Source organism: Doryrhamphus excisus, chromosome 5 (genome assembly GCF_030265055.1).
Source record: "Doryrhamphus excisus isolate RoL2022-K1 chromosome 5, RoL_Dexc_1.0, whole genome shotgun sequence".
Lineage (NCBI taxonomy): Eukaryota > Metazoa > Chordata > Actinopteri > Syngnathiformes > Syngnathidae > Doryrhamphus > Doryrhamphus excisus.
Window position 1 is genome coordinate 13,675,281 of NC_080470.1, and position 13,673 is coordinate 13,688,953.

At 46.4% G+C, this 13,673-nt stretch overlaps 1 protein-coding gene across 4 annotated transcripts in view; it reads left to right on the top strand.

Moving 5' to 3' along the window:
- The window catches only part of tle2b (TLE family member 2, transcriptional corepressor b), an 88,122-nt gene that overhangs the window by 45,505 nt on the left and 28,944 nt on the right, over positions 1 to 13,673 (top strand). For all 4 annotated transcript variants that reach the window (XM_058074025.1, XM_058074027.1, XM_058074026.1 and 1 more), the window contains one exon: positions 13,219 to 13,281. In XM_058074025.1, coding sequence (XP_057930008.1) covers positions 13,219 to 13,281 — 63 coding nt within the window. The remainder of the gene's footprint in view (positions 1 to 13,218; positions 13,282 to 13,673) is intronic.

Genomic DNA, 13,673 nt, shown 5'->3' on the forward strand with positions numbered 1-13,673 from the left:
TAAAAGCTGACATTTTAAAACGATACATCACCTTTATTATCAACTCATATACTGTTCTCTACACAAAGTCATTTCAAGTACTCACGAATTGGCCAACCACAGCGGAGTGGGCGTGCCTGGAGGTGGGTCATGGATGGAATACATAATTATACATTGGTGGGAAGCGCAAATCCAAGGAAATCCAGCTGAAATAGGTACAGATTGTGGAAGATCTAGAAAGCTTTGTGTGCTGGTTATGGTGCGTAGCTGCTCTATAGGAGTCCACAACAAAATACAAAGGGCCCACAATGAGCATAATAGCCATTTAATCACTTCCAGAAGGTCTGACTCAAACCAAAACGGTTTTTAACCAAGGCAAGTTTTCCCATAGAAAATATTCTAATTCCAACTCATCCGTTCCAGACACCCAAAATGTTCACACAAAACACATTTTATAAGCCATAATTATTTATAATTATAGTTTTACATGCAGAAAAAGATGCCCAAATACTTACAAATGAATGGACAAGTACCGCAGTACTAGGTTAGCCTGTTGGCTAAAGAAGATCCCCAACCCCCCACAGAATGTCATCCTTTCTTCCATATCACATTTGTTTTATGTAGCATGTTGGCTAGCATAGCGATGTGATGCTAGGGCGCTAACATTACACTCCCATTTTAACATGAACATCATACTAGGTTAGCCTGTTGGCTAAAGAAGACCCCCCCTCCCAGAATGTCATCCTTTCTTCCATATCACATTTGTTTTACATAGCATGTTGGCTAGCATAGCGATGTGATGCTAGGGTGCAAACATTACACTCCCATTTTAACATGAACATCATACTAGGTTAGCCTGTTGGCTAAAGGAACCCCCCCCCCCCCAGAATGTCATCCTTTCTTCCATATCACATTTGTTTTACATAGCATGTTGGCTAGCATAGCTATGTGATGCTAGTTTGCTAACATTACACTCCAATTTTAACATGACCATCATACTAGGTTAGCCTGTTGGCTAAAGAAGACCCCCACAGAATGTCATCCTTTCTTCCATATCACATTTGTTTTACGTAGCATGTTGGCTAGCATAGCTATGTGATGCTAGTTTGCTAACATTACACTCCAATTTTAACATGACCATCATACTAGGTTAGCCTGTTGGCTAAAGAAGATCCCCAACCCCCCACAGAATGTCATCCTTTCTTCCATATCACATTTGTTTTATGTAGCATGTTGGCTAGCATAGCGATGTGATGCTAGGGCGCTAACATTACACTCCCATTTTAACATGAACATCATACTAGGTTAGCCTGTTGGCTAAAGAAGACCCCCCCCTCCCAGAATGTCATCCTTTCTTCCATATCACATTTGTTTTACATAGCATGTTGGCTAGCATAGCGATGTGATGCTAGGGTGCAAACATTACACTCCCATTTTAACATGAACATCATACTAGGTTAGCCTGTTGGCTAAAGGAACCCCCCCCCCCCCCCCCCCCAGAATGTCATCCTTTCTTCCATATCACGTTTGTTTTACATAGCATGTTGGCTAGCATAGCGATGTGATGCTAGGGTGCTAACATTACACTCCCATTTTAACATGAACATCATACTAGGTTAGCCTGTTGGCTAAAGGAACCCCCCCCCCCCCCCCCCCCCCAGAATGTCATCCTTTCTTCCATATCACATTTGTTTTACGTAGCATGTTGGCTAGCATAGCTATGTGATGCTAGGGTGCTAACATTACACTCCCAGGTTAGCCTGTTGGCTAAAGAAGATCCCCCCAGGAATGTCATCCGTTCTTCCATATCCCATTTCCCACGATTCCTGAAAATGCCATCCAAATTTGTTAGAGGTTTCCAAGTTATTTTGAACACAAACCAACAAAAATTGATAAAACCGTAACAAAACTGTAACAAAATTACAGCTAGCACGTCTGTAGCTGACTGATGGATAGTTGGTGCTTTCCCCAAAACCTGTATTGTTTCTTTCCAGCGTCCATAAATATGCTGCGTGTGCACACGCATGTGCATTTGACAGCGTTGCAGGGAGCTACGCAGGCTGTCAGAGCAAGCTGGCGAGCTGGCACCGTGCGGCTATGACTAATAGCTGGAGTTCTAATACAGGCAGGGAGTGTGTGATAGGGGGAGGGCAAGGTGGCTTGTTGGGCTGCAACCACTGTTGGAGCGCCATTGGAATGAGGGTCTCGCGCTTGCAGACCCCAGAAAAAAACAAGTTTGTGTAGAAGATGTGTGGACTTTGTGGAGGCATCATCAGTTGTGGCCTGTGAAATCATGGTGGTGGTGGTGTTGGGGGGGGGCACCATGATGTAATGTATTCCGCCTCTTCCATGATGTAAATCCTACATTTTGGATGAAAGACGGCGGCGCCGTGATGTCCAATTAAACGTGTGAGAGAGGCGAGCTGTCATTCAGCATTTTTTCTGGGTGGAAATGTTTTCTTGTTCTTCTTTTTTTTCTTCTTCTTCCCTGCCTGTCTTGTCCTGGTTCTACGCCGATGGTTGCCGCTGTGTGTGTGTGTGTGTGTGCATGCTCATTGCTTTCACGCTGGGAGGCTTTGCTCGCTGTGCTCGCTGTGCACACAGCTCTTTGTACTGTATGTGTGCTCTTCTCTGCTGTGTTTGGATTGCTTCTTCTGTGCGGCCTTCTTGGCTGCGTGCCTCATTCTGTGTGTTTAGCTGTATTTATACGTGCTGTGTGTGTCGGAGATTGTTAGTAGTGTTTCAGTGTGTGTCCTTTGGTGCTTGCGTATGCTTTGCTGCGCCCCCTTTCTTCCCTCCTTCCTCCCTGTTCCCTTCTTCTCTCTCCTAACAGCAGGGCCATCAATCAGAAGAAAGAGGGGGGGGGGGGTGGCGTGGTGCCAGGGAAGAGGAGCTGGCAGGATGCCCAGAGGAGGAAGGGAAGGGAAGGGAGGGGTAAGAGAGGCAGGGGCAAAGAGATGAAGCAAAAAGAGATGAGAGCATGAAAAAGAAGGCGGGGAGGAAGAGCAAAGGAGTGAGATAACAGGAGAGAGAGATTTGTGGAAACATTTAGAAGAAGGAGGTAAAAGGGATAGAAGAATGAGATACAGAAGGACAGAAGGTGCTGATGTGGTCCTAGAAGTGCACTGAAAACGTGGGAAGACTTCAATGTGTGGTGGACACCAGGACTGGGATGTAATCAATCAATGAAAATGAAGTGGATAATCAATATATTTTATTTGTATTATTATTATTATTTGTAAAATGGCAACTTTTTTATGACTTGTTTCTCTAAATATTTTCATTTTATTTTGTTTTTGGTTAGAATATGACTTTCTCTGAATTATCAATTATATTGTATTTTTATTTCTTATTGTTGGAATGACTTTTTTTCTCTTAAAATTTTGACATTATTTTTTAATTTTGTATTTTTTTATTTTATTTGTTTTTTTAGAATGACCTTTTCCTCTATTCTTCTTTTGACTTTGTTATTTTATTGTTTTTATTTCTTATCTGTAATTTTTCATTATTTGTTTATTAATAGTTTCTTTTTTCTATTCACTCTCGTCGCTTTTTTTCATGATATTCCAAAATAGCAGAAAGACCTTTTTTCTCCATGTTGGCTAGCATTGCGATATGATGATAAAGTGCTAACATTACACTCCCAGGTTAGCCTGTTGGCTAAATAAGATTCCCCCCGAATGTCATCCGTTCTTCTATACCCATTTGTTTTAGGTAGCACATTGGCTAGCATAGCGATGTGATGCTAGGGCGCTAACATTACACTCCCAGGTTAGCCTGTTGGCTAAAGAAGATTCCCCCCATGTCATCTGTTCTTCCATATCTATTTGTTTTACGTAGCATGTTGGCTTTATTCTCATAGAAATTTGAATACTATTCTAAATGTATTCAATAAAGTTGTAAATGTACGAGATAAACGTACAACTTTATTCTCCTAATCTCAGATAGTTTTATCAATATGGCCCTAACATACGGCCATAATCAATAATAATGATGTTATTAGTAGTAATAATGATTGCAATACTGCTTTTTTCCTAAGAATATATGAATTGTGTGGTGCCTGTTTTATTTCTTTATTATCTGTTTTGTTCATATGACATATGACACCTTCAAGGTGTTGATGGTATGATGTGGTCTTGATGGGACTTTTAGTCTTTTTTAATGAAGAAGACACGTTAGAGCTGTCATTAGACATTAGCAATCAGGAGGTCAAGAAGACCCCCCCACCCCTCCCCCGTGCCCCGATATGGCCGACCTCCAATAAACACCCCAGCGTCTTTACAGTTATTACTCTCTCATTACAAAGACAGCATTCAGGCTAGCGTTCTCCAAGGGAACGCATGCAGTACAAAGTATTTGATATTTGTACATCAGATTCTTTAGTCAAAAGAATGCTTTTCCTGTCAAAGACTTCAATGAAATGATGTAAAAGACGTTCCTTTCATTTCTTAAAGCCTGGCTTGTTTATGCCCCCGAGGGCTTCCACGTTCACTGCATAAATGATTTGATTAGATTGAGGCTCTTTGGAGTAGTTCTTTGTGTCGGGAGCGAGGTCGTCAGTGAGAGGCACCAATTCATCACATTGTGTCGGGTTTTTATGTTTGTCAGGTCATGAGGATGGGGGTGTCCTTGGAAGTCCATTATGATTTCATAGCGTTAATGTATCAGCGTTGTGGATATTTTGGATTATAAAATTGGTTCATGTTGCTTGTTACCTGAATTCCTAACGAGGCAAACATCAGACACAAGTGGTTGGAGTTCCTGATTCCCTACCAGAAAGATTAATAAATTTTTATCTGTAAAGGGCATACGCCATCACAATCAGTGGCTCTACCTGAGTAGTCCTCCTGAGCACTCCTGAACTGCTCTTAGGAGTCCACAACTAAATACAAAGGGATGGAAAATGAGCATAATAAGAGGAAGGATGTTGTACCAAAGAACCTGTGCCACCTAGAGCGTGTGCCCCAATACAGTGCACCTTGCTGGGCCCCAGCAGGTGGCTCCTCCCCCTCTATCCTCTGGTTCTCCTGGTAGTAGTCATGTCATGAAATTTCATTTGGACTCATCCATCCAATCCTCATTTCTTCCAGTCCTTCTTACCTCCAGGTGTGCACCAACTACACTTACATCTACTTTGGAAAAGTAGATAACAGAATAATAGTCATGTATCGTACATATGTTTCTAATGAATGAAAAGTAACTGTGTAAACACGTGTGCTATTTGATGACGCTATGGTGATGGTAATGGTTGAACACGTGTGTGTATATTGGAATACATCACATAGTACAATTGACAGAAAGGAGGAGGAAGAAACAAAGCTTGTTTTTTTCATCCAACAATCCATACATTTATTCACTTTTTGTCTGAAAAGGTTCTCAATTGAAAGTACATAGGAACATGCTAGGAATGTTTGCAGGTTTGCAGTAAATATGTGTATGGATGTACATAACCTAGAGTGACTAGAGGTCAGAGTGTGTAGTAAATATTCAGATGAAGTAGTACTCGAGTTGATGCAGTAGCATAATAAAGTTGCTAAATCTCTAAGGTATATATATATATGTATATATATTATATATATATATATACAGATAGTGGAGGTGCAACATGGGGACACCTTTGTCGTCAATATAGTAGTATAGTCACCAGCCACACACACACACACACACACGCACACACACACACAGTGTGTCTAATTCTATCTGTCTGAGTGCCCTCAGCCTCATTTTGTTCTTTTCCTGGCTCAGCCGCTCCCTCGCTTCCTCCAACAGCTCTCACACTCAGCCATTATTACGGTATTCACCCTCCTCTTCCTCACTGCTCCTCTCGCTCTCTTTCCTTCTCCACACTGTTCCTTTTCCAGCCTGCCCCCCCCCCCGTTCCCCCACCCCCACAAACACACAGCGCCACTGCTTCCTTTTTCATTTCTCCATTATTAGCCTCTCTTTTCCTTTTTTCCTGCCGTTTCCTTTCTAGGCGTTCCTCCTCCTCCTCCTTCATCACAGCACATGTTGCCTCCATTGGGGGATGACGACAAAAAAGGAGGTGGACAGGGAAAACTGTCTCTTGCACGTACTGGCCACACAAACACCCTCATCTGTATGATGAGCCAGCCTGTCAGTCACGGCCAGTCTCATCATGGTCGTCATCGCACACACACACACACATACACACGCACACATATACAGTTGCAAGGACACGTCCTCATTACATCATACATTTCTAGGAGTGTGTGTGTGTATAGTACTGATACGGATTTATGCATGAATAATTCAATATTTAGCAAGCTAACTGGACACGCACACAGGCACTCCTTTCCCTATGTAGCATGATTACAAGTGCTGCCTTGGTTAGCATCATGAATCCCGTCCAACTCAAACTAAAACGGACTCTAACCAAAGCAAGTTTTCCCATAGAAAATAATGGAAATCCAATTCACTCCTTCCAGACACCCACAAAACACGTTATAGACAATAATTATAGTTGGACATGCTGTTAGCTGTTTATGTCTTAGCAAGCCTCATGTTTTGATGACCACTGCAAGATCAAATCCTATGCAGGTATCATCTTGCGAGATCATTTGACACGGTTACGGATCAGCCGAACATAACTGCTGCAAAAATCCTTTACAATAACCATGCAAAGACTATGCAATAAAGTATGTAATAAACTGTGCAATAACCATGCAATAAAGTATGAAATTAACCATGCAATAAAGTATGTAATAAACCGTGCAACAACCATGCAATAAAGTATGAAATTAACCATGCAATAAAGTATGTAATAAACCGTGCAATAACCATGCAATAAAGTATGAAATTAACCATGCAATAAAGTATGTAATAAACCGTGCAATAACCATGCAATTAAGTATGAAATTAACCATGCAATAAAGTATGTAATGAACCGTGCAATAACCATGCAATAAAGTATGAAATTAACCATGCAATAAAGTATGTAATAAACCGCGCAATAACCATGCAATAAAGTATGAAATAAACTGTGCAATAACCATGCAATAGAGTATGAAATGAACCATGCAATAAAGTACGTAATAAACTGTGCAATAACCGTGCAATAAAGTATGCAATAAACCGTGCACTAACCATGCAATAAACCTGTGGCTTGACCAACCCGTACACAGCTGTAAATTGTGTACATAACTTATTGTGCATATTGTACATAACTGATTTGTGTTCAAATGACTTAGCACTTCCTCTGCTCTTGTGTGCTCTTGTACCGTTGCTGCTGTACACCTGAAATGGGATCCTTGTGGGAGGAGTCAAGCCTAACGTCTGTATGGCGAGTATGGAGGTCTGCTTTGAACAAGGAACGATGTAAACCAACATTATCTCTGTCACATGAGTGGAGTCGATGACAGGACTTTTGGTTTCATGTCATTCCATGGCAGTTTTATCATGACGTGGTAGTTGGGCACCGCCTTGAGGTCCCAGACCCCAAGACTGTTGTGTTGGGTTGGGCTGCTCCATCTGGAAATACTAGAAAATCAAGGTCAACAGCAACAGAACTGATTGTTTGTCTGTTTCCATGACTTTTTTCTGTCCTTACTACATGGCGGCTAGGATTAAGGGGGGGGGGAGGTCGGTCTTGAGGATGATCAGAGGCTAACGAAGGGTGCGTGTTTGAATGCACACCATCTGGGGGCCAGCCATCTTTTATTTGGCAAACGCTCTTGCAATCTGGAAACAATTCAATGAGCAAGTTGCCAAACTCTGATTGAAGATACAAAAATGAGGCTGGGGCTCCGCCATGTTAGCAAGTGTGAAGAGTTTCCCTTTGGCAGCGTTATTCATGTGTTGCATTCATTGGACGTGGCTAATTACAGCGACTGTTGTGGTACGCTTCCTCACCATCATCATGAATCAAATAAAGCCTTTGGAACGATCCCCAGAGAATTGGAATGTTAGTCCTGGTTCCCATGCGGTCTTGAGACTCGAAGGCCAAGGCTAGTCTCCAGTCTAAGTTCTGCTCCTCTGAGGTTTAGTGTAAGTCGGAACTAAATATTGCTGAGTGACCTTCGCTGTACACAGAACTCATGAAGAACATAAAATGCAGTCCTAGAAATGTGGAATATCCTGCACCCTGAAAGGGGCGTTGCAAAGGCAGGGAAGACATGTTTACTGGAGGAGAAAGTATCACTAATGAGAGCACTATACTGCTTAGTTATCACTGTCCCTTTCATAGGAGCAGATCTTTCAATCTTCATTGATACCATCTTTGTCCTTCATGTCCTGTTTGGGCAGCTTGAAGCCTCCGTGCCGCTGATGACGCTCGGTGTTTCTCCACTTTCTTAGCATTTTACCGTGTCAATTTTCACTTTGACTTTCCTTTTGCTCAGCACACTGAGATCAGAAGAGTGTTGCATGCTTGGGAGGCATCATGGATGGAAAAACTAGTTTGCGTCTATGCAGTACTGATCCTTTATGGGCATGCCTCTTGGTGATGGAGGGCGGCAGCATGACCACCGCCTTACTTTGGTGCTTCCAGGTACAGAGCACGGACGTTCAAGCAGAGATTGACAAGTGATACCGACGTCCCACGTGCGTTGGATTTGGTGGAGTGGAACGGGTGGGGGGGTAAACGAATATCTGAGAAGAGTGTCAGGAGTGACAGCAGCCAATAAGCCAGCGGGGGTTTTGCAGCATAATAAAAGCGAGCTCAGCTGAGACCAAGTCAGGTGTCACAAACAACACAAGCACAGATCCTGTCCTCCACCCTGCCAAGGCGCAGCCATCGGGGAGCCCTGGCACAGGCCCTGGCACAGGCGGCACGGATGGAGGCTGGAACACATACAAAGAAGAGATGGGGGGGAGCGGGAGGGGTCCATAAACACCTGAGGGCAGATATGCTGCCAATTGGCAAGACAGAGAGAGAGAGAGAGGCTTGAAGTGTATTAGAGATAAAGTGGAGGTGAGACAACAGAAGTACTTTTAAAAAAGACAAAAGGATCCCTCAGACAAAGACAACACAGGAAGTAGGAAGTGAGGTTAGCGAGGAGAAAGGAAGAATTAGCTCCACGACAAGGACAGACTGTTCTTGAGGCGCTGCTAGATATTAGCATGTCAGACACACACACACTTGTCATGGTGTCCAATCACTGATCACATGACTGTCACGCCTGCAACACGTGTACAAAATCAGCACAAATCAAGCAGAACCATCCGGAATGGAAAAAGTACAAAACATTCAGAGAATCAGACCATTTGAAATTCTTGGCTCCTTTTTTCCTTGGCAGCATGACGTGATGTGAAACAGGCAACACTTCATAGATGTTGGATGCGGGCTTTTCTAATGCAATCACAATGTTTGGAATGCTGTTGAAATACCGTAAGAAGGTTTCAAATGCAGTCAAGTGCAATCCAATAGCTCACCACTTTGAATCCAACTCCAAAATTGTTAGCATGCTTTAAACGAGGAGCGAAATGGTACCGATAACGGGTATCTACTTTTCCAATGTCGATGTAAGTGTAGTTGGTGCACCCCTGGAGGTAAGAAGGACGGGAAGAAATGAGGATTGGATGGATGAGTCCTAATGAAATATCATGACATGACTACTACAGTAAACCTCGGATATATCGGACTCGGATATATCGGAAATTCGCTCACAACGGACAGATAAAAAAGAACCAATTTTTCTGTAATGCATTTCCAATAAAAATTCATTGCATATATCGGATTTTTTATAACGGATTTCGCCTATTTCGGACAAAATCTCCAGTCCCGTTCCAATGCATTTCCATTAAATTTCCCTCGCATATATCGGATGGCCGCATCGTGGCGCTCCGATTCGCCGAATCGTGACAGGCCGCTATACGACGTCATTTGCAGCGTTTGCAGCGTTGCCTGCGCGTCCAGGTACATTGGAAACATAGTCAAGGAAGTGCCTTTTTAGAACGGATAAAATCCGATTTACGCATATTGTCACGGCTCGTCTTGCGGGTGTTGCGGTGCGACCCCAGGATGCAGAGATGAAGCAGGTGGTGCAGGAAAAAGCTTTGCTTTATTTTTAAAGTTCGGCGAAATGCAGCACTGGCATACGACACGTAGAATAACATGCAATGAACCAACAAAAACTAGACGCACCCGGCTGAACTAAATACAAGAATCAAATTGGCAACAGGTGCGCGTAGAACGGGAAAGTAAAAGTGACGGGACACAGGGCAGACCAACACAGGAAGAACAACAAAATAAAAGCATGCAAACAGGAACTAAGGCAAACTACGTGAAACACAAAAACTGTCACACAGGAGGCGAAGCGGATTGTGACAGTACCCCCCCCCCTCAAGGACAGATCCCAGACGTCCTAAAGTGTCCGCAAACGAAAAGGGAAGGGAGGTGGGAGGACTGGAGGTGGGCTGCTGGCCGGACCTCTCCGGAGGTCGGCCAGGGTGGCAGGGCCACGCAGGAGGGCGGCCTGAAGGGTGAGCAGCCCGAAGGGAACCGGGCTCCTCTGGAGGACGCCCATGACGGCCGGCCCAGCGGAAGCCATGGATGGACCCCTCTGGGGGGCGGCCAGGGTGGTGGGCCTGGCAGGGGAGGCCAGCCCGCCGTGAAAGAGGTTGCGCCGGAGGAGGCGGCGTGGCGTCCAGCCGTGGTCTCGGTAACGCCGGAAGAGGAGGCGGTGCGGCGTCCTGCCGTGGTCTCGGTGACGCCGGAAGAGGAGGAGGCGCGGCGTCCTGCCGTGGTCTCGGTGACGCCGGAAGAGGAGGAGGCGCGGCGTCCTGCCGTGGTCTCGGTGACGCCGGAAGAGGAGGAGGCGCGGCGTCCTGCCGTGGTCTCGGTGACGCCGGAAGAGGAGGAGGCGCGGCGTCCTGCCGTGGTCTCGGTGACGCCGGAGAAGGAGGGGCAGTCCCGCTGTCTTGGCTGGACTGTGGAAAAGAGGTAGAGGAATGTGAGTCTTGGTCCGGAGGAAACGTACCGGGCAGCCCATCCCGGTTAGCCGGAAGAACCGGTTGCGCTGGCGGTCCGGCGGGCTGTTCCTCCTTGGGCGACCAGCAGAGGGCATTATCCCCACACTCCACAGACGGGGTGTGACGTGCGTCCTCCAACGCACGGCTGGTCGTACTAGCCCCCCCTTCCGAAGGCGGATTCCAGACGCCGTATGCCGCTGGATGTGGAACCAGGGACGGGAGGAGGGGGACCTGGAGGAGGGTCTTGAGTTCCGCCTGCTCTGCTGCCCGGACCAGGTCTAAAAGGGACCGCAGGCGGGGTTTGGGCACTGGGGGGGTCTGGAGCATCAAGCCGCTGGACACGGGAGCCAGGGAATGCTGGGGCTTGGGGGGCTTGGGCACAGGGGGAATCCGGGGGTTCACAAAGCTTGACACGGGAGCCGGGCTTTGGGGAACCTTGAGGCTGCGCGGCCTTGGGACAGGAGGGATCTGGGCCGTCACGCAGCTTGGCACGGGAGCCGGGGTTTGGGAACCCTTGAGGCTGCGTGGCTTTGGGACAGGAGGAATCCGGGGCGTCACGCAACTTGGCACGGGAGCCGGGTTTTGTGAAACCTTGAAGCTGCGTGGCTTGGGCACTGGGGGAATCTGTGGCGCCACGCAGCTTGGCACGAGAGCCGGGGTTTGGGAATCCCTTGGGCTGCGTGGTTCGGCACAGGGGGGGGAAGTGTGCCATACTCCTCTTCGTGTTGCACCGGAGGCAACGGGAATCCGGAAGAGGGCGGCGGGAGATTGACGTGCTTGCATGGAGTGGGAGCCTCTTTGCGCTTGGTCGCGGGCTGGCACTCCGAAGCACCGTGAGCGGGGGGGTGCGCCCCGGCTTGGCGCGGAGGTGAGGGAGGAAACGGCTTCGCCCGCTGAAGCCTTGCTGGAGCCGGCCGAGACGCGCGTCGGCGTCGTCGCCGGGCTGGTGTGTCAGCGCCGTGTCCGCGGTGCACCCACGCCATGGGTATCAGCGTGCCGTCCGGCCCCCACACCATGTCCTCCAGCTCCTCTGGAGTGAACTGTGCGCACTCCTCCTCCATTGCCTTGAAAACCTGCAAAGTCCAGAAGTCCATCTCCGCGAGGTCGTCGTTTGGTTGGTTCATTCTGTCACGGCTCGTCTTGCGGGTGTTGCGGTGCGACCCCAGGATGCAGAGATGAAGCAGGTGGTGCAGGAAAAAGCTTTGCTTTATTTTTAAAGTTCGGCGAAATGCAGCACTGGCATACGACACGTAGAATAACATGCAATGAACCAACAAAAACTAGACGCACCCGGCTGAACTAAATACAAGAATCAAATTGGCAACAGGTGCGCGTAGAACGGGAAAGTAAAAGTGACGGGACACAGGGCAGACCAACACAGGAAGAACAACAAAATAAAAGCATGCAAACAGGAACTAAGGCAAACTACGTGAAACACAAAAACTGTCACACAGGAGGCGAAGCGGATTGTGACACATATACCGGATATAAATCCGATATATGCGTAAAACGGACATTTTCCGGTATACGCATATAACGGATTTCGCTTATATCGGACAAAACCAGTGGGAACAATTGAATCCGATATATCCGAGGTTTACTGTACCAGGTGGAACAGAGGATAGAAGGGGAGGAGCCACCTGCTGGTGCACTGTATTGGGGCGCACGCCCCGAGCAGCCGCTGTGTGCTCTGTGGGTTGTTTTGGTTTACAGGTGAGCTCAGGAGAAATTAGGACAGGCTGTTTGGAGTGTTTGATTTGTTCACCAGCACAGTATGGGCAGTCTTTCCTCATAGGAGTGTTTTTGTAAAACGATCGCTATTTTTAATGTTGTCAAACTTATCAGTTTGACATCATCATTCCCATTTCAGCTTATAATGATCATCCACCCCGATGATGATGATGACCACTGCAAACTGCACCCCCATTGATTAGCATAGTGGTAAATATTACTGTGTTTGCAAAGGCAGACATGTGCTTTGATTGTACAGGTGTACCTAATGGAAGTGTTCATCGATTTTCTATGGGGACAAAGAGGAAGGTGGGGGTCTTCTTTTATGATGTACATTGCAAGTACGTTACTATTGAGTGCTTGTGCTGTCCCAACACGACCCCCCCCCCCCCCCCCCCCCCCCACACACACACACTTCCACCCGCTCATTAGGAACTTGCATTCTGCTGCTGCAAAGATTCAATGTGCCGCAAAAGCGTATCATATGCTCCGTGTTCAGTGTGCACTCATGACTTGGCCATATGTGATGTGATTGAGTATCCCCTTTTCTCCCCTTTTCTCTCCTTCCTTCCTTCGCAGGCGGAGATTGTGAAGCGTCTCAGTGCCATCTGCGCTCAGATCATCCCTTTCCTCTCCCAAGAGGTGAGTGTCACGGCTGCCGCCACGTCTTAGTTGCATTTCTATATCAACATGCGTCACTCATTTCACCAGGATCCCCTTTCTGTCTTTCGTCTGACATTTTTTTTTCGATTTTACCTTCTAGACATGACCGCAAGTCAGATTTATGTCTTTCATGTCTTTTATTTCTCTTATTTTGTCTTATTGGGTAATAGGAGTCACTATAGGGGTGTTATTTCATGTCTAGAGGACTCTAACCAATCATCCATCTAAATGCTGAGTACCCAAAATACTTGGTACTCTCGGGAGGTTCACTTACCACGGTCGGGTCTGGGGTCATGAAGAGGGATTACTGTACTTTGTATATATCTTTTCCATGGCGTAGTTATTAACCAGGTGTGAATAATACAGGAGAT